The sequence below is a fragment of the Antedon mediterranea genome, chromosome 11 (assembly GCF_964355755.1).
Source record: "Antedon mediterranea chromosome 11, ecAntMedi1.1, whole genome shotgun sequence".
Taxonomy (NCBI): Eukaryota; Metazoa; Echinodermata; class Crinoidea; order Comatulida; family Antedonidae; genus Antedon; species Antedon mediterranea.
The window spans coordinates 14,921,052-14,942,201 of NC_092680.1; the positions used below are offsets into that span (position 1 = coordinate 14,921,052).

At 32.6% G+C, this 21,150-nt stretch overlaps 2 protein-coding genes across 3 annotated transcripts in view; one reads left to right on the top strand and one right to left on the bottom strand.

The window, feature by feature from the left end:
- Positions 1 to 1,216, bottom strand: part of LOC140063125 (glycosylated lysosomal membrane protein A-like) — a 31,469-nt gene extending 30,253 nt beyond the window's left edge. For both annotated transcript variants that reach the window (XM_072109574.1, XM_072109573.1), the window contains exon 1: positions 1,058 to 1,216. In XM_072109574.1, the coding sequence (XP_071965675.1) occupies positions 1,058 to 1,141 (84 nt within the window). In that variant the 5' untranslated portion in view covers positions 1,142 to 1,216. The remainder of the gene's footprint in view (positions 1 to 1,057) is intronic.
- Positions 1,217 to 8,626: 7,410 nt separating this feature from the next.
- LOC140062506 (uncharacterized) lies at positions 8,627 to 11,508 on the top strand. Its single transcript, XM_072108760.1, has 2 exons — positions 8,627 to 8,872; positions 10,489 to 11,508. Exons 1-2 carry the CDS (start codon positions 8,827 to 8,829, stop codon positions 11,016 to 11,018), a joined length of 576 nt encoding a protein of 191 aa, XP_071964861.1. The 5' UTR covers positions 8,627 to 8,826; the 3' UTR covers positions 11,019 to 11,508.
- The last annotated feature ends 9,642 nt before the right edge of the window (positions 11,509 to 21,150 follow it).

Here is a 21,150-nt window from a genome sequence, read left to right on the forward strand (position 1 = left end):
CTATAAGGGTTTTATTTTTATTCCAAATGGCCTATATTTTTTAATAAACTTTGTTCACAGATGGTGACCATAAACAAAAGCAAATGCGGACAATAAAGGGCCCTCAAATACTATGATTTAGACAATAGGCCTAGCCCCAGGTCTTAGTCACAGAAATCAGCGCACACATGCAGCTGGCCCCAGCCTGGCAAACAATACTCATATATCGAGGCTACAGGTTATGCGCCTCTTTTGAAACGGTAAATTTCTGTATTCTAGAATTAAAATCAACATGTTTTGGCCTATCAATAATAACGGACGTAGTAGGCCTAGGCTACATTTAGTTTTTGTCACACACACGACGGGGATATTTTATTATAGCGATAAATGAAGCATAAAGAAAATGTTAAGCCGCAGCTTGATCACTGTTTTTATTTCGCGATATGAAAAAAAATCCCAAGTCCTTATACGATGACGTCACACACGTACCAGCACCCCATTGGCTGATTATGACGTAATGCAATTTTACCGTACCTTTAGCAAACGGAAGTTAGGATACGGTACCGTATCTTTAGCCACAGCGATTTATTTATATGTAATTAATACAGTATTATTTAGAGGATATACTGTACTTTTATAATGGAAACAATTACAGTACATAAAAGAGAACAATTTATTAAAAAACATTACCAACATCCATATTATTCGATCACCTTATTTTTATTTCTATTTTTATTATAACACGACCAATATCAAACGTAACTATATGATCGTATCTAGCGGCGCTCCATACAAAATACCGGATGTATGATTTTTTTATTTCACCTGGAACCTTACCTTTCCTCCCACTAGCTAGACTACTACTTTATCTAGGCCTCTAGCTAGGCTACAACAAGGCAAAGATGTATGGGACGAATTGTCCCACCAAACCTGGGCCCAATCGTCCCCGAACTTCATCCACGTCCTTGTAGCCCTGCTGAGAGTGACACAAAACCTAACATCCGGCCTACCTTTTAGTTAGCAAGAAAGGGCACGCTACTAGCTTTTTTTTACCTATTAGTATTAGGCCTATACCTACCTTTCTACATTTTATTTCTGAGATCCCAAACGCAAATACAAGAAAAACACCAGCAAAACTGAATAAGCACCTCGATAGGAACATTGTATTTAAAATACCATAAATACAAAGCTAGGCCTACATCATGAACAGTAAACCGACTCTCTCAAAAACTGTTGTTTAGATCACATGATGATTGCAAAAAGGTGTTCTGATCTCAGTCAGGGTGTCATGTGACCTTATCAGGTGCGTGAACGATCTTTTTAGTCGCGTGCAACTCGAATCTAGATCTACAGCAGCTCACTATGTCGGTCGGTTGGTCGGTCAGTCGGTTGATCGGTAAACACTAACTTGAACACGCGACTGCAGCCATGTAGGCCTATATGACCTTGTTTCATTACATTATTTCGCATTATTTTTGTTTCTCTTTTGTGGTTTACCATCACTTTTATTCATTAAATAAATAAATTGTTCATAATATGCCTACACTACCATTTTGTTTTCATTCTTTTTCATTCAAAAATCAAACTTTTAGGCGTACTCGTGTTGTTGAGTTTCGATAAAATACAAAACTAATTCGTTTCCTTCCGCATAACATAATATTTCATCTATGGTGTGAGACAGGTTATATGCCTTATCATTTAACACCAACAATAAATTGGGTTACTAATTATTTTGACATGGGCCTATTATTTCGTTGTGAAATCAATTTGTCATACTGTAGGCCTACATTATTTTAAATAATTAACAAATGATTTTTAAGATAGGGTCGTTGTACTGGAGTGTCATGACCGGTTGCTGATGAGTAATTTATCAATTTTGTAAGTGTAATAATGATTGACATCATTATAAATTAATTAAATGAATATCGTTGGATTTATTCTGCAAAAGGATATGTATTTCCCCAGTGTAATGCTAAAATTAAGCCTCTCCTAGAAATAGGAAATAGTGTCGTTGTAAAATACATCAACATTTGAACATGCATGAATAAATGTTTAAATTGTTTTAATGAAATGGTAAAATAAGATAATTATTACTAATTGTCCATTTATAATGGGCGTGGTTAGTGAGTGAAGTCAAGATCACACAATGGTTAAATAACATCAATAATTTACAAATATATATTCAAAAGTTGAATAAATTTTCTAATGGGAAGTGCATTCTGGTTTACCCAATTAATAATGTATTTAAATAATTTTAAATTTCAGTAAATATACGGTCATGCCCTTCCTTATCAGGAGATCTTCTTGTCCCTCGTCCTTACCTTGAAATCTTTAAACTTTCTTTTAGTTTCAATTTTTTCTTTCTCCTTCTTTCTTTAATTCTCTACCTTTAAGCATTCGTAACTCTAACAATATCTTCTACATTAAATCTCTTTTGAAAAAACACCTGTTTCTCTCTCTCTCTTATTTTATATCTTTTTATTCTTCTTTCATTGTTGGCCTAACTGTATATTATATATATTTTTTTTATCTTTGTTAATTTTGTGTTGTTATAGTTTATTTTGTATTTTCTGTTTGTATTGTTTGAGGGTCCCTAATGATCAGCCGATGCTGGATGGACCACCCTCATAAAATATTGTTGAAATAAAAATTTAAAACAAATCTAATGTGTAGGCCTTTGGTACTCATAACATGCATCAACTTCCTTTATTAATAAATGATATTCTTAAACAAATAGCATACAATTACATTAATGGCAGTTTCTTGATTATAAAGGTTATTCTTTTTTAATTTAATCGTGAATGAATTGAAATAAATTAAATTAAATTAAATAATTTATGCGCGAAATAATATTCGTGTTTTATTACTAACATTACTAAAAAGTCGCTTTATCGCGGGTGGTTTTAAACAAAATATTCTTGTCAATTTATCTTGTATGATACATAATTATTTTAGAATGTTTTTTCAGTACAATATACGATGGAAACACACAGTAATTATAAATGACCACAGCATTGGCTTAGAAACATAGTTCTAATGTACCCTGGCTGACTCTGTCCTTATGGCTTGTTTGTCTTCTTCTCTCTGTTCTGTTCTCTCTTCACCATACGTGCATAATATGCATATTATTAGATAGGGACTTTCAGTAAGCGCGCCAAAGTTTAGATTATAATTTTTTTTCTGCCTTCCACTCATGAAAGCATAACCTCGTTGTTGAAAATCTTTTCTAAACTACTACTATACTCTATTATGCCTAGGCTATATACGGTAATAGAACAAAGAAAAGAAGAAAATTATTAAAACAATGATTTGCTTTGGCCCCAAAGTGGACCGAATTGTCCTAAATTGACCCGAATATTAGTTGTTGAACAAAAATCAGAATAAATTTAGTATAGGCCTAAAGGAACCAAAGAAGAGATGTTATCTATGAGAGCGAACGAATTTCCATTTTCATGAGTTGACAACATATTCAACTCCTTTTAAATGCCAAAGGAAATTCTTAGAACATGTGACCAGTTTCGACTCAAGACAACATGATATAGGCCTATACTATAATAATTAACAGCACCATAAATAATGAAACAAATGTATCTATTGGTTTTAATCTTGATGATGACTCGTTAGTTTTTCTTTCCATTTTACTTTCATTATTTATTTCTGACTTATATCTACCAGTTTGACAATGAAGTGCCTCGTACAGATAAAGAGAAGCAACGAAATGAAATGTTTTTATCCAGTTCATACTAGTATAATATCGACGTTAGTAGGCCTAAAGTTCTTCACATTCACCACAGCTTTCTGTCAACAACCGACTCTCTAAACGGATAATATCAGGTAGTCGTGCATAATAGGCCTACCAACAAAATGTTATGAAACAGTCTTTATTTTGAGATCGGACATGTTTAAAAAACCATTTCTCATCATCAGTCTAGTACAATGATTATGTAGGCGACATTTCTTAAATACCATCTTAACAACTGATGCAAATTTAGCAATTAATTAGCATAATAAAGAAAGAAGCAAATAGCGTAACAATCTAATACCAAGCGTCAAGGTTGAAAGTTTGTTCAGAGATGGTTGTTGCAACAAAGTAGGCCTTCGTAACTAGGCGATTCAACTTTCCTTTTACAATAACAGTAGCGGACCTAATGATTATTTAATGTACTGAAAGTTGGAGTAGAGGAGCACACCATTCCCGGCAATAGTGGTTATTGTACTGCTCTTGCCTCTCCTCAGATAGCTCTCCACTTCCTTTTTTGCATATTTGTTGTTTGTGTTCTGCTATGTGTCTGTTGGAAGGAATAAAATAAACAAGAAATATATCTTGTTTATTTTAAACGCCGCTCTACTCTTTGACTAACAATTTTAATCATTGCTCTTTCTTCAGATAGGCCTATAATGGTTAATTATTATATAACTCCAGAGTACAAAGGTAAAATGTAACCGATAATTTTTATCTAATTTTAACAATTTTTAGCCTCTTAACTTTTTGTGTGTTTTTTTGTAAATTGTATTTTATATTTTTGTATTTTGCCAGTTTTCAAATCACATTTCTGTTTTTTAAATTGACAATAAAGTATATATGACTATGACTATGACTATTATATTAATCATTTTTGTTTAACAATCAGTAGTAAACATTTTATGTAAATATAGTCTGGCCTACTGTACAGAACAAAAATACAATCATAAACTAAACTACAGTAAATGTAGACGTACATATCCCAGGGTAGGAGCATGGACCTATCTAATTTATTGGTCCATGGTAGGAGCATTCGAGATTATGACTAATTACTCCCTAATTTGACCCGGTCCACAGGTATATAGGCATATACTACCTATCTGGGGATAACGCTGCAACATTAAAGTTAATAGCATACATTGCCTGTTGATATTCTGTATCAATATTAAAATAAGGAATCTGACTTGTAGAGAAATATAAGACCCAAAACATCGCCGAAAATAATAGTTTTTAGCCACGAACGAAGTGAATAAATTGCGCCTTCAGTAGGCAATTGAATGAACTTTAAAAATTACTGTTTTTAGTAATATATTTTGTATATCAACATTGTAAAATTCAATCAAATATGATATTACATGTTTATTAAATAAAAAAAGAGTGTTTATTTAACCTAAAATTCAAGGAATTTCAATACATTATTTTCCCGTGTGTTGGACATAATATGCAGTCCTCCACTTTGTGTTGATTCGCGTCAAGTCAACCAAAGGTATCGTTCAACCGTGAGCCCTCATAGACTCTTTTTTCCCAGACGTTTTTTGGGTCCACCAGCTTGGACCTATCAATTTAGTCGACTTTACAAAATACCGAAAATGTCAACCATAGATAATAAGCTTTCCGCTTAATATAGCTTCTGGGTGTATAGCTGGCTAAAGCCGCGGCGCGAAAATTATTGTCTATAATGGTGTGCACCAATTGTAATAGTAATTATATTACCTCCGCCAAGGAGGTATTTTCACCCCTGTATGTGTGTGTGTGTCTGTGAACAGCCTGGAGGCCACAGTTTTCATCCGAATCTGACCAAAATTTAGCCACAATGACCTATGCCTCAAAAGCTCAGACTAGTTCGATTTTGAGGGGAAAGGTCACAACAAAACACTATTTTACTGCCTAGAGACCACAGTTTTTATCCGATTCTCATTAAATTTAGCCACAATGGTCAATGACTCATCATATAATTATGGTTAAATTGTGATGGGTCAGGGTCAAAGATCAAGGTAAAAAAAGGGGAAAAAATAATAATAATAAAAAAACCTCAGCGGGAATTGAACTGTGAGAGGCTGGACACATAACCAATCACCAAACTCTCATCCACAACTATGTAGTGTGCATATTTACACTTAGATCTAATATAAAAAATGTATTTTTTTTTTCCGGGGACATTTTATGTAGGGGAATTTTACAGTAGGCTTTGTACTCTCTCGGAGTACCCTCTATTTTTTGTATAAAATAACATTTTTATTTTCCTTATAGGAAAATGAACTTCAATTCATTGTCTTTTTGAAACAAATGTGTTAAAAAGTTCAAAAGTTATAAATTAATAATAACCAAGTATTCTGGATTGAGCCGACGTGGGTGTAAGTAAGGTTAAATGGTTGAGGATGTTATAAAACATTGTAATTAGGTGCATTTTCATTTGTTGGTGATTCACTGATCAATTTAGAAGGCATTGAAATCTGTGAAACGATATACAACGAATACCCTTCATTTAAGTAGATTTCAGAGTTCATGATTTAGATATTTACAATTTATAATACCGTACCACTACTTCAATTGTACCTAATAGGCCTATTCTTTTCCCCCCAAAAAACCGAAATATATGATACATTCGTATTCAAAACAAGGCCAATTCACAATCAAGGAAGTGTAGACAGTTATAGTGAACACACGTTATCTCTATTATTCAATGGACAGACTTCAAATTTGATTCCTGCCCGCTCTAGGGCCGGGCGCGACGCAAGGAAGTACGCGCAACGTAAATTAACCAATTGTTCGTTCCGTCCTAGTTACAACCTGTTGACTCACAAGCGCAGTACACGTGGCATTCTTTCCTTTGACAACTGTTAGTTTTATTAGCAGTATTATGTCCATCTTTGTTTCCATCCGTACCTATTTTCTCCTAGTCAATGCGACTCATCAATATACCTGTACTGGTCTTTTTTTCTGAATGTAACATTATTATTGGCAGGTTTCATTACATTCAAGGATTATTAATTAATAAATGAAAGCTATACAATGATTTAAAAAACCTACTAATTGGTTTAATAGTCAACATATATGACTATTTCCCCACAAAATAATAATTTCCTTCTAGTTCCTTCGTAAGATACAGTCAAAGTTTAGTCTATATATTTTATAGTAACACATTTCAAACTCATTGATATCTTGAATTGATATTAATATTTCTTCGTAGTGAAGTTAATGTTGATGATATTGTGTAATTTGTTTCCTGTCATGTTTATTTTCTATATCTGTTTAACATTTCTATTGTTTATTAGGGCCTACTAATATAAACCGTTGCTACAACATTGGTAATAACCGGAAATTCGTGTAATGTTTTACCGATATTGACTGTCATGTATGCAAATTTAAGGCATTTTAAATTTTTTTTAAATGTATAAATCGAAAGAACAATCGTTTTTACACAGGAACATACTCATTTTAGTGGAAATAGTTACCTTAAGTAATTGAAAATCAGTAAAATTCTTATATTAAACATTATTATAAAAAATACTCGTAGCACCACTTATTTCACAATTCTCGTTCTGCTCTTTGTCACACAATAAGTGAGGTAATTATAAAAGACTTATATTTTATATTAAACATTGGAATATTTTATACCCGGAACTATACCCTTTCATCATACTGTAATTGGTTTTTGTATTTAAAAAAAATTAGAGAAATTTTTAAATGTTGGATTCTTTATGTGTATTTTTTCCTGGACTGTGAGATCATTTATTACTACTTTCTTATTCAATCAGCATTACGGAAATATTCATTAACGATAAAGAAAACAAAATCATAATGTTAAACCCATGCTAATACGTTGTTTCTGGTTTTTTTTCGAAGCTTATAATTTAAAATTTTTGCGATTGTTTGCAACAAAATGGAAGTTGAAAGTAGAAAAATATCAGGCCTATTAGTAACAAACTATAATTAAAATAAGAAAACGATTATCAAATTAATTTCGAACTAAAAACCGAGAAGATAATTTAAAAAGGAAATCCAGTTGCCATGTCAATGGGCCTAGAACTGTATGCTTTATTTCAGCAGTTTTTTGCCCTTTTTCCCACTTTCTAGGGAGTCACTGGATATGGTATTGGTTAAACTACCTAACTACTGAAAAGGTTTGTATTTGACAATTTTAAGAAAAATTCATGTTTTAGTCGCGTGCAACGCGACTCTACAGCTCACTATGTCGGTCGGTTGGTCGGTAAACGCAAACCTGAGCACGCGGCTGCAGCCATGTTACACATATTTGTTTTATGTGTACATTTAACCATATTTTAAATTCATACCTGTAACTAAGCTTTAATTCATGCTTTAATATTATTAATATACATACTAAACATTACAAAGATAACCCAAAATACTTTGATATTCCTACAGATAGGCCTGCAATCTAATCTAAATTCATTCATTCTGCTTTTATTCAATATTTCTCTTTGCAGTATATATAAAATAAAACTGAATTGCGAGAGATTTACATATAAAATTGGTACAAGCTTTCAAACATCAAAATTGGAAGAAACTGATGAAAGTACTTATTACTTATTATTATTATTATTGTTGTGTTTATTTTGGTTTATTAATTAGTCTACACAGTGCTGGGAAACATGAGTTGTTGGAAAAATAATTACATGAATGCCGTTTTTAAATCATTTTACGCGTTTTTAATGAGCCGGGCTTTTTTTTAGAGATTATTGTTATTTAGCTACTTTTGTTTTGTGATAAGAATTACATGAGCCTAGCCTAGTAGACAACTGCTATCGAAACAAGTTTTTAAATGACGTATCTGTAACTAATAGTAACCGTTTGGTGATTCGTCGTAAGTTATTCGTTACTTCGCACCTGCGCAACAAACACTTAGTGTCTGTGGGAGTGAAGATAATAAAGGGTGCAAGACCATCTGAATGTAAATAATTATCGCCGGAAATCTCCCCAGAGAAGCAAAAAGTGTAACAGGAAAGAGTGATTTTGCTTTCTTTGAGTCAGTTAAAATAAAAAGCCTGACACCGATCTCTCTATACCATTTGAGATCTTGAAGCGTTTGGAACCTACTGATATATTTTGCTTTTAAAGTTGCTGGTACGACAAAAGCATAAACCATGAAGACCTTTATGATGACCATTTGTTTATTGCTGGTTGCAATTGGTAAGTTTTTTTATATTATAAAATATATATAAATAGGCTATTTAATTTATTTTGTACTGTTCTATACTTTCATTTAGAAGTATTAGGTATTTTGAAGATGAGTTAATACTTGTTATTGTGCTTCTTACAATAATGTTTCTCTATAAAGTGTTGACACTTTTACCCTTTCTCTGTATGTTCGTTCAACCAGCGTTCAACTATATTTTTATGTAGAAATAATAGGAAATATAGTAATTGAATAAACTTGCATTCGTTTCTGATTTTCTATATTTGGGTTATACAAATGTTTATCATCGAAAATGTTGATATTTCATAGTTTATGAATATATATATATATATTAAAACATATACCGTATTCCTTTTGTGAGAACTATGGTTAATAAATTAATACAATTGAAATTGAATTAAATTTGTATAGGGGCTATGAAAATCATTTCTGCAAAGAAAAAGAAAAGTCAGAAATATAAGGTTACACAATATCATATTTAGAAAACCCGATTAATATAAAAATTTAAAATGAAAGTATTAACAAATACTGTAACGGCAAATTGTGTTAAATGCGGTATTTTAAAGATGTGTTGTCCCCAAACAACATGACAAATGAGGTTAATAAAAAAACTTTAAATAGGCTATTTTCGTTGAAAAATTATTTCACTTATAAAAAGACAAAAAAAAAAACCGGTTAAATACAGTTTTCAGGTAGGCCTAAATAATATTTTGTGAAAAAAGTGAATAAATATTAAAAACATTAAAAACAATTTTTTTTTTCAGGGAGACAAAAATATATCTTAAAATAATTGCCTCAAGTAAATATATTTAAGTCCCTCAAAAGCCCTGATGTGTATAAATCAAGTTATCACATCTTCTAACATCAATTCAAAGTTCAATAGGATTAGGATAATATTTATGCTATCCAAAATACATAACTTTTAAACTCCTCAGAGTATTTTCCAATCATTTTGAACAACATATTAAGGCTTCAAATTAATTCCGAGATTAGTGTATGCTCTATCTCATTAAAAAAAATAATTTATCGTGACTTTCAAAATGAAACATGTTTTATTAAATTTGCCAAAATATTAATTGATATTAATAGGAAAGTTTAATTATAAAATAGATTACCTAAATTTCCGAAAAGACAAAATGATTTGATTAGTTTTTAGTCCAGTTGGCCTATATCAACAAGAACATTACTAAACAAGTAAAATAATATTTCCAAAAGTAGATCATGATAAAAAGGATGTTTACCTTATTTTCCATATAAGGCAAAGCTGAATATATGTCCAATATGGAAAGTAATTAATTTAGAAGATCTTTTCTTGCCTTTTCTACTAAATGATCTCTAGGTGACCTGTGATAGTATCTCTGACTCAGACCCGACACGAGGTGGTACATTACCATAGGAAATTCAATTATAAAGTTTCCTATTCTTTTTTATACACACTTCACTTCACTCAAACACGTGATTTACCTAAAATAACTAATTCAGAATTAGTAGTTTGAGTCCTCAACTAAGAATTACTTTTAAATGTCCAATAGGTTTATGTAATTATTAATTATAATTAAAAGGAAAAATAATTTGATTGTTATATTATGTTTTTTTCATGTTATTACAGCATCAGCTCAGTATCGATCTACAACCCCAAAATACTTCGCCCCAGTTGCTGGTGGAGGCGGGGTTAACATCAACGACCCAAACATCAACAGGAACAACCCACACATGAACAACCCAATGAACAACCCAAACGTCAACATCAATGATCCAAACTTTGCACAGCCCGCTAATGGTATGGGACAGTTCTCATCATATAACAAAAACGGTGGTGCTTCATCTTATTTTGCCAATAATGGTGCAAGTATGCCCCCTAATATTGCAGCCGGAGGTCTATCAAACAGCGCAGAAAACGTAGCTGACACACAAGGCCTAGGAGCATCAATTAATGACGTCGATGGTTCTGATGCAGCTGATGGCAGCTTCCTAAATCTGGATAATGATAGCGACTCAGAAGCAAGCATGAAGCAAGGAGTGAACGCAACCGCTCTTGGAGTTGTCTTAACGATCATCATCGTTCTCGGCATCTTCGGAGTAGTTGCAATTATTCTAATCCGCCAACGACGACGACAACAACTAAATCGTTTAGAATAAATTGTCAACTAAACTATAGACTTATATGAGATGCAACTTTTTTATTATACTCACCGGAAAAAGATTATTTTAGTAAATTTTGCATTGAACTTTTATGAACATCAAATTTGGCTGTTTCAGTATAATGAGTATAATCTTTAATATTGTAATGTAGGCTGGCCTCCCTAGAAACTTCCTGGCGAATATAATATTAATTGCATGGTAACATGATACTTTATATTTCGGTTGTCGTAATTCTAGCAGATTGATCTGTAGGCCTATGCTAGGCTTAGGTCTATGGAATTTATGATACCGTGTTTAGTGCGTAAATTAAGTGACTAGGCCTACAAGGCCTTGTAAAATTATAGACCCAAAACTCCCAATCAACCATTATAAAGTTAGCATTAGTACATGGTTATAATTTGCGTGCAATACTTTAGAAGTGTGTCCTTCTAAATGACGTAATCCCAGAAAAATTTAAATAAAATGATTTGACATCGTAAAATAATAATGCGTTTATTGATTACTTGTTCCTGAGTTACTATTTTGTCTCTGACGCATTAGTACCTTGGTTAGTTAGTTCTAAACTGTTTGATGGCAATTAGTGTACGCCTATTTCTGGTTAAATTTGAAGCGTATACAGAGAGTTAAGCGCTGTCTCTCAAACTTTATGTTACACAATGTGACGTCACATAACTGCCATATTTGGGCACATTACACTTTGTCAAACTAGTTTGATAGTGTTTCAGATAACTACGATGCATAATGTTATTTTATATTGGTTCAAGAGACGCATGCGCAGCATACAAAGTCACTGGTGGAAGAATACATTCAATTCTGATATGTAAAGAAAAATTGAATTGAATAGTCCTGTACCTCTTGTCTGACTCGTCACACGGAGCTACACATTGCAGATAGGGGAGATGTCCTATTACGACACTTGTCATTCAATATTAAATTTACGCTGACATTGTGTATCTTTACCGTGTTTTTGACCCCATTTAAAAATGTAATTTTCGGGTGTGAGGTCAATTAAAACACTTCATCTAAATAAGGACACGCTTGGATCACGTCATTGTTGCCAGTTAATCATTACACATTGTCGGCGTAGCTTCAATTGACCATTTCGTCCAGCATTGTTTTGACTGAGCTAATCAGTAATTTTGTTTAAAAATAGAAAAAGAGCATGAACGTATTGAACATTAATTACACTATATTCATAAAAGAAGTAATCCGCTACACTAGACCAATATACAAAAAACACTTATATAACAATGAAAAGATAAAGTAACACTTATACTAGCCCTCGAATTGTTTGCTGCATTAAAAAAAGATAATCTATATAATTCTGATGACAATACCAGCAGAAAATTATTATACGTTTCATCATTGAATATATTCTAATTTAGGAGTATGGCACAGTTCAGATAAACCTTGGTTGTACAATGTGTCGTTGGTATTTGGTTGTTCTCTTTGTAGTCTTTAGTTACTGTTCTATTGCTGTTTGTGATTTGAACTGCGGGTTTGAGCAAGACTTATGTGGGTTTACCACAGAATCAGAATTGGGATGGAGAAGAAGAAATGCAAGCATGAGTCAACTACCAGAAACAGACCATACTCTTAGAGCTGAATCCGGTAAGCAATGTTGTAAGGAAATGGTTAGTGGCACTAGTCTTAGCTATATAGGCCTACCTACCGTGCCAGTTTCAGCACAAAAGATAAGGACAACCCCAAAAAACTAATACCAATAGGGTTTACTGAATTTTAGGCTTATTTTAAATTATGAGATATCTACGTATATGACCTTCTATAAATCTTAAACATGATGAAAGTAGTTTAAAATATTTCTTTTATTCTGAGATTGAGTCTTTTTGTAGTGTTTCTTCTTTTTAGAAACTAGAAAAAAATTACAAATCTAGAGTCGAGAATTTATTAAACATATGAAAAAGAAGGAATCTTACATTTTTGGTCAAATTTCCATTATTAAAACACTTGCATTGTCTAAGTTTATATATAACACAAGTATACCGTAATTAATGTTTCAAAAGATATTATAAAACAAATAGAAAAGCTACTACTATATACGTTTCATGGGAACTAGAAGTGAAAAGATAAAAAGAACAATCTTAATTAAAAATCTCAAAGAAGGTGGTTTAAACATGCCAGATATTAGCTCTGTGGCTGAATCACTTAAACTAAATTTGGTCAAGCGACTGTTTAGTCCAGATTCAGGTAAATGGAAATGCATACCAAAATATTTCCTTCACCCAATTGAATATACAGAAAAAATTACTAAACTTAATTTAGATGATCATGCTAACTTGAGAGATATGCCTACATTCTACAAGAATATGATGAATGCTGTTGTAAAATGTAATAATATTGTGTATCCAGAACCAACAACTTTAATAGAAATAAAAAATCAACAATTATGAGAAAAGAAGTTTATAGTATCTAAAAAAACATTTGTACTTCAAATCATAGTTATATTCTGATTTTAAAAACAATTGGTGATATATTTATAAATACGAGTACGAACTGCAGGTGAAATAATTTAAAATTTGTATAAAAAACATAATGGTTTAAATGAGTAATTTCAGGTTATGAATGCCAAACTAAATGTGTGGAAAGAAGTTATTAGAAGAGACAATCCAAATAATCAAGATGTAGGTAGTAATGATTCATTGCTGCATAAGACCATTAAAGGATTTATATACTATTAAATATTTTTATAAACAAACGTTCCAGTGAACCAGGTTCACAAAGTGGGAATGTGAACTAAATAACGTAGAAATAGATTGGAATAAAATATGATATTATGAGGTAAGATGAGACAACTTTAAACTCCTACATCGAATCTTACCGTGTGAAAAAAAGATTAAAACTATGGAATTTAGCAGAAAACAATTTATTTGACAATTGTATAAATCAGATTTAAAGGTGTGTTGTCTAATTACTTTCCAGCTGAAGATAATATTACTTTGTTTAAAATTGTTACAGGAATAAAAAAAAAAACAATATTATAAATGAATTCGCTGTTTTTATTCTGTATATACAAGGTGTACACATAATGTCCAATGTTGAAAGAAAAGATAAAGATGAAAAAACATATCTGGATTCTTTTCACTCTTGAAGTGAAAAATCTAATAGAAAATGAACATATGTGTAACTTAAATAAGGCACAACAATAGGGTACCAAAAAAAAAACTCTGCTACAATTGATAGCATGAAATATAAATTGTGTGAAGTGTTTTTTCATATTTTCTAAATGCAATATGTGTTTATTTCTCAAATACGAATTGTATACAATAGTAGTATTATAATAAGATGACATCTGGTATGAATCGTTTTACATACACACAGAGCCAAAATGGCATCTTGGACTTGCAGTGTATGGATTCTAACCTTACGGTTTTCATTAATTATATCATTCCATGCTATCATCCTAATTATCTAAATTTCTTTTGCATTCCCGTTTTTTCATCTCATCCATTTTTTCTCGGTGAAAAGGGAGGATATTTATATTCCTCCTCTGAGTTTAAAGCCTCACTACCCGAACACGGACACAATTTTAAGTACGATTTTAATGACTGTATAACCATGTTTTATCTATATATTTTAATTAACATCTTCTTTGAAAAGCAAATATGGTTCTATATTGAAGTATTATTATTATTATTATTATTATAATTATATAAATATATTGTATTTTACTACTTTTAACACTGTAAGAATCGTAATAGCCTATGAAACAATAGAGAGGAAAAAATATGCAAATATTAATTGTCACAAATGAAGTACACACTGTCTGACGTGTCAGAGCTTTAGAGAAGAAGCATAAGCATATTGAACACATTTAGTGGGATAATATATACTCTATTTATTTATAATGCATTATTACTACCAATATAATTTGTGCTAAATGATCTTACTAGGTAACATTATTGCATTGACGTGGATTGATTCCGACGAAACACAGCAACCAAGGCGCATTCGAACACCAGTAGTAAAACGAAGCGATCTTCTATATTGTCTGGAGTTCTATTACTTTGTAACAGAAATCAATAACAGAATTGAAGTGTTAATAGAACAAGATGGCCAAGCTGTAGAAACTACTTCGATTTGGAATCGTACTGAACTCGCGTCATTCCAATGGAAACGTGCTTTGATAGACATTGATTCTGTCAAGTCGCACTTTGTGGTAGGTTTGCAACAATTAGCTTAAAAACAGTATTGGGTTTGAGATAAACATTATTCGATGTCTAAAAGAATGAATAACAATGAACCAGTAAGGAATAATTACTTTAAGGTGCAACAAAAACCCCATAATATAATTTTAAAATTCCTGGCACATAAATGTTAGGTAAAATGAAGTCCCAAAAATGTTTTAACTACACTTCAACTATAATGGTATGGATATTATCATACCAAGTAATTATCTATAAAAGTTTCTTCTATTGTTAAGTAACAAATATTTCTGAACGTATTTAGTATCTTAGCAATTGCCAAATCTATGAACAAAGATTGTAAATGTTCTTGAAACTGATCTTTCTACTCAAATCTTATCCATAATGGTAGATTATCTTTGAAGGGACAGTCTTCGATTCGGATCCGGTTGAATCACTTATTGCACTTGATGATATTAAGCTTCGAAGTGGCGCTTGTAATCAAGGTAAACAATTTGTAACAATGAGTCAGCAGTTCTATCATTCTGGTCTTTCCATAAAAAGGATTTAAAGAAGATGGTTGGAGATCAAATGAATATAAAAATAGACGTATAACATTGTTAAATATAAAAATTTGTCTTTTATCATACTCACTTCACGTATATTTCTGAGCCTATAAAGACAAGGCTGACCACGTCGTGTTCAGGTCTGAGCCCGATTTAAAGACAAGGCTGACCACGACGTGTTCATTTCTGAACCCGACTTAAAGACAAGATTGACTATGACGTGTTCATTTTTTAGCCCGACCTAACAACAAGACTGACCATGACGTGTTCATTTTTTAGCCCGACCTAAAAACAAGGCTGGCCATGACGTGTTCATTTCTGAGCCCGACCTAAAGTCAAGGCTAACCACGACGTGTTCATTTCTGAGCCCGACCTAAAGACAAGACTGACCACGACGTGTTCTTTTCTGATCCCGACCTAAAGACAAGACAGACTATACTATGACGTGTTCATTTCTGAGCCCGACCTAAAGACAAGACTGACCATGACGGGTTCATTTTTTAGCCCGACCTAAAAACAAGGCTGACCATGACGTGTTCTTTTCTGATCCCGACCTAAAGACAAGACTGACTATAACGTGTTCATTTTTTAGCCCGACCTAACAACAAGGTTGGCCATGACGTGTTCAGTTTTTAGCCCCACCGTAAAGACAAGGCTGACCAAGACTTGTTCATTTCTGAGCCCGACCTATAGACAAGGTTGACCACAACGTTTTCATTTCTGAACCCGACCTAAAGACAAGACTGATCATGACGTGTTCATTTCCTCCCTTAAGAGTATAACGTAGTGGTAACATTCTAAAAATATTTAAAAGGAATTTTTTGTCTACATTCTATGTCCGACAATAGTTTTTAAGTTAGACATTATTATTCAACACAAAGAAAATAGCCTACATTAACAATTTTCTTTTTCTAACTTAATCAAGAACCCAGATAGGCTTACAGTTTATAATGTTCGACTATCATTATTGTTTAATTTTCACACAAAATTATTTATTCCAGCATTTTAGATAACGGAAAATAGAAAGTTAGGATATTACTTTACTTACAGAATTTGCTTGCGATTTTGAGGATTCATTTTGTCTGGAGCAAGTTACTGGATCTGACCATTTTGATTGGAGAATTGGCAGTGGACAAACGACTTCCGTTAATACTGGTCCACGCTTTGACCATACACTGGACGACACGACAGGTATTCATCTTGGAATTGTTCCATGAAATTAACAAAAAAAATCTGACATTGGTGAAATTAAATAACATTTCAAACAGCAACAACAACTAAACATTAATATAATTTCTGATAACTAACCGATCCTTGTAATCTTAGAAGTCGATCATTTTAAGTAGTGCCAATGATGGAACCCATAATATTTTCTCTTTCCAAGTTATTCCTTCACAGCCATTTCCGTCTGCGATGACTATACTTCTTCATTCAAAAACAATCGTAGATTATAACACTTGATAAACTACCAAGGTGAATGAATGAATTGTGATAATGCCACGCTGTAGGATTGCCTTTAATGTTGTTTAAGCATAAAAGTAATCTAAATCTAATTCATTGTAGGCCGTTATGCATACATCGAAACAAGCTCACCCAGACGACAGGGAGATGAAGCCATTTTGAAGACATTGGCCATCGCTCCATCATCTGACCTCAGGCCTCATTGCCTCCATTTTTGGTACCATATGTATGGTGAGCATATAGAATCTTTAACTGTGAACATCTCTGTGGTGAATGACAGTGGACCAGGAGTAATGGTGTGGTCAAAATCTGGGAGTAGAGGAAACGTTTGGAGACCAGCGGAGATTGAACTGCGTCAAAATAACACATTTGAAGTAAGTAAACATTATGAATTATTATTCATTTAGAATATAAAAATATTTGTTTTGTGTTCTGTTCAAAATTAATAATGGCACGGTTAAAATATTACTGTTATTTAAAAAATGTTGAATCATATTTCAATAAGAATATCATTTTTGTGGTTTCCCCCACAAATTAGAACGAGAAATATTAGCAGAAAGCAAGTGATAAAGAATTCCACTCTCCGTACTCTATCTTAATTTGTTCAGTATCTTAAGGTACAGCGTCACATATTCATAACAAATGTACAGTATACATATTTGTTTTTAAATAAAATAAAAATTGTTTTCCTGAATGTTTACAACAAATGGTTGTTGTTTCTATATCTTGCACCAAACAGAGGGCTTCAATCATACAGCACTTTTCCTTGTTTTACTTGCTTGTAAGAGGCAAGATGGCATAACTTATTTTCTGTAAATGTTATCAAATGCTTAACAATATCCAAGTGCATCTAATAATTAAATGAATGAATGTTTTGTATTAAAATGATAGGTAATGTTTCAAGCAGTACGCGGTGCAGGAATACGTGGGGATATAGCCATAGATGATATAAGTGTTGAATTAAGATCGTGTATTATTCATGGTATGTGTACAAATACATTGATAAAGTAGGCCTACTTATAATCAGCCTTACAAACAAATGATCACTACACGAGACAGACAAATAAACGAACAGATTAACAGATGAAGAATTAAAAATAGAACAAATGTCTTATGAACCAACATAAACCAATGAACGAATACATTACAGTAGTGCAGATAAATGGACATGTTAACGACTGGTTAAATATGAACGAACTTAATTCTCAAATTAAAATGGTTGATTATTTCTTTCAATTAGATCTCTCAAATGTTACTAATGCATCATGTGAATTTGAAGAAGCTGAGGTTTGCGGCTACATCCAGGATGATAATGACGACTTTGACTGGGTGTGGAAAAATGGAGCCACGGCTTCACTCGGAGTTGGTCCGTCCACAGACCATACAATGATGAATGGCTTAGGTAAGAATAGTTTTAAATGTATCGGTACCGTCTGTATGTTAAGCTGCACTGTTAAGCTTGCTTCACTAGGAAACGCAATGTAAGCGAATTGACCAGTCACATGCGTTGGATTATTCGAATTTCACTTGTAATTGGTCAACACGTAATGCAAGCGTTACGTCCTTGTATTTTGTCTCCAGTGGGAACCAATTTACACAGACGAGCGGTAACCGTAAGCGGTAAACGGTAAGCGGAAAAAATAAATGTTATTTCTTATTATGACCATTTACATCATACGGAGTTGATGGGTGGTTGAGCGGTGGTTAATTGTAGCTTAACAAAGATGTTCACTTGATGGTCTACACAATGACAACGTGTAACTATAACCTGCCATGGGAAGTGAGCTACTGCCATAAAGGTAGGCTTACTATCGACGCTGCAAGTATTCTATGATTAAGTTTATAAAGTCCACATATGGTTATTATGGTGGTGTAATTAAAGTTAATTAGTTAGTTTCTAATTGTCACCATTCTTTGTTGCATTCTCGTTAGATAATATTTGAAAGGACTCAGGATAGATGCATATTTTACGTGGGACAAGCACTTTACAGCAGCTCATCTGTATAAATCTATTTTTATTCATTTTCTCTGCGTGTGATGAAACTGAAAATAATTGTGATAGTGTCAATCAATATGATGACAATCCTCGGATGATGAGGATAAACATGGAATAAGAAAAATTACATTATTACAGCATTTGTGTAAAATGCCTTTTAAATCCACCATGTGGTTTAAAATTGCTAAATATCTTTAGAACCGTACAGTACATTCGAGTAAAATATCAATACATAATATTGTTTTCTTGTTAGGTTTTTATATGTATGTAACAATGACAGATCCGCGATTACAAGCACAGACTGCTCGTTTTATATCACCAAAAATAACTAGGCCAGAAAAATCACACTGCCTGGAGGTTTGGTACCACATGTATGGAAATAGAGTTTATCAAATGTTATCCGTATACAAACTCGATGCTGACCAATCAGAAATCAAACTGTGGAACGCAGATGGTAACCATGGTGATTACTGGCATAGAGCGGCGTTTGAAGTAGAAAGTAAATCTTCATATAAAGTATGTTTTTCATTCAATAAATGAGAAAATCTTATTTTAGTATGATTTTCTGTTTTGTATTGTTTTTTTTAGGCTATGTACGGAATTTTTATTCTGAAATAAAGTTATCAATCAATCAATAATTAGTAAAATAATTCACATTATATGAAGCTACACTACCAAACTTCATGTGACAAAAAAAAAATGTGATGTTTCCATATATGGACATGATGATGTCATATCACTCTCATGTTTGGAAATATCACTACCATATTTGGGCACATCACACTTTTTTGTTAAATAGTTTGATTGTTTGATAGTGTAGCTTAACAAAGATGTTCACTTGATGGTCTACACAATGACAACTTGTAACTATAACCTGCCATGGGAAGTGAACTACTGCCATAAAGGTAGGCTTACTATCGACGCTGCAAGTATTCTATGATTAAGTTTATAAAGTCCACATATGGTTATTATGGTGGTGTAATTAAAGTTAATGGTTGCTGTTTCTAATTGTCACCATTCTTTGTTGCATTCTCGTTAGATAATATTTGAAGGGACTCTTGGATATTCTACATTTGGCGATATTGCTATTGATGACGTCATTGTTACAGAGGGGGTATGTCAAATACATGGTAAATATGCATGATCCTAACTTTAAAATAGAGACTTATTTTATGATTCAACATGTATCTGGAGTTAATTTACATGAGATAAGAAAAGGACGACAAAACGAAACACGGCAAGAACAAAAAGCAAAACTGCACAGTGTAGATGACATCAACCGTTACTGTGGATTGTCACAGTGAAAAGTTTAATGAGCCTTTTCCATTATTCGAAATATTCATGCCATACCAAAGCTGTTCATTCATTAACATTTAACGAACGTGGATATACATATTGTGTATCGAATATCAAATCAGAAAACTATTTTCTTTTCTATTCGAAAGTCTACAACTTATACACATGTCTTTCATCCTGTTCTTATTATAGCCGTCACAACACCTCCACCGCAGCCAGAAAACACCGTTACGAATATTTCATGTGAATTCGAAACACGTGATGTCTGCAACTACACTCAAGGTATATATGATGATTATGACTGGGTGCCAGGTCAGGGCGGTGGCGTCATCTTTGGGCCTCAATACGACCACACTCTGCAATCATCACGTGGTAAGATATCATTTCATTGGTTTATAATTATCATAATCAAAGTACTTTAAGTTATTACCGTTTTTGCATTACCAAAAAGTGCAAGACAATTACAATTCTTATCTTTATCTTCTCTTGTAATTATCACTATCTATTATAATCATTACGGTTTCCACGATTTAGTCAAATTATGTGTTCATACCATTTTAATCGTCTTTAATTTAATTATTTATATTATCTAATAATATCTCTTGTTGAGTACCCAGAGTTCACTTTTATATATACAAAAATGTCAAGCTATATGCATCAAATAATCG

What these genes read in the sequence shown, in the direction of transcription:
- LOC140062506 (XM_072108760.1), top strand. Translation starts at nt 8,827, where the DNA reads ATGAAGACCTTTATGATGACCATTTGTTTATTGCTGGTTGCAATTG. An exon ending in TTTATTGCTGGTTGCAATTG is followed by an intron (nt 8,873 to 10,488) that starts GTAAGTTTTTTT and finishes ATGTTATTACAG; the next exon opens with CATCAGCTCAGTATCGATCT.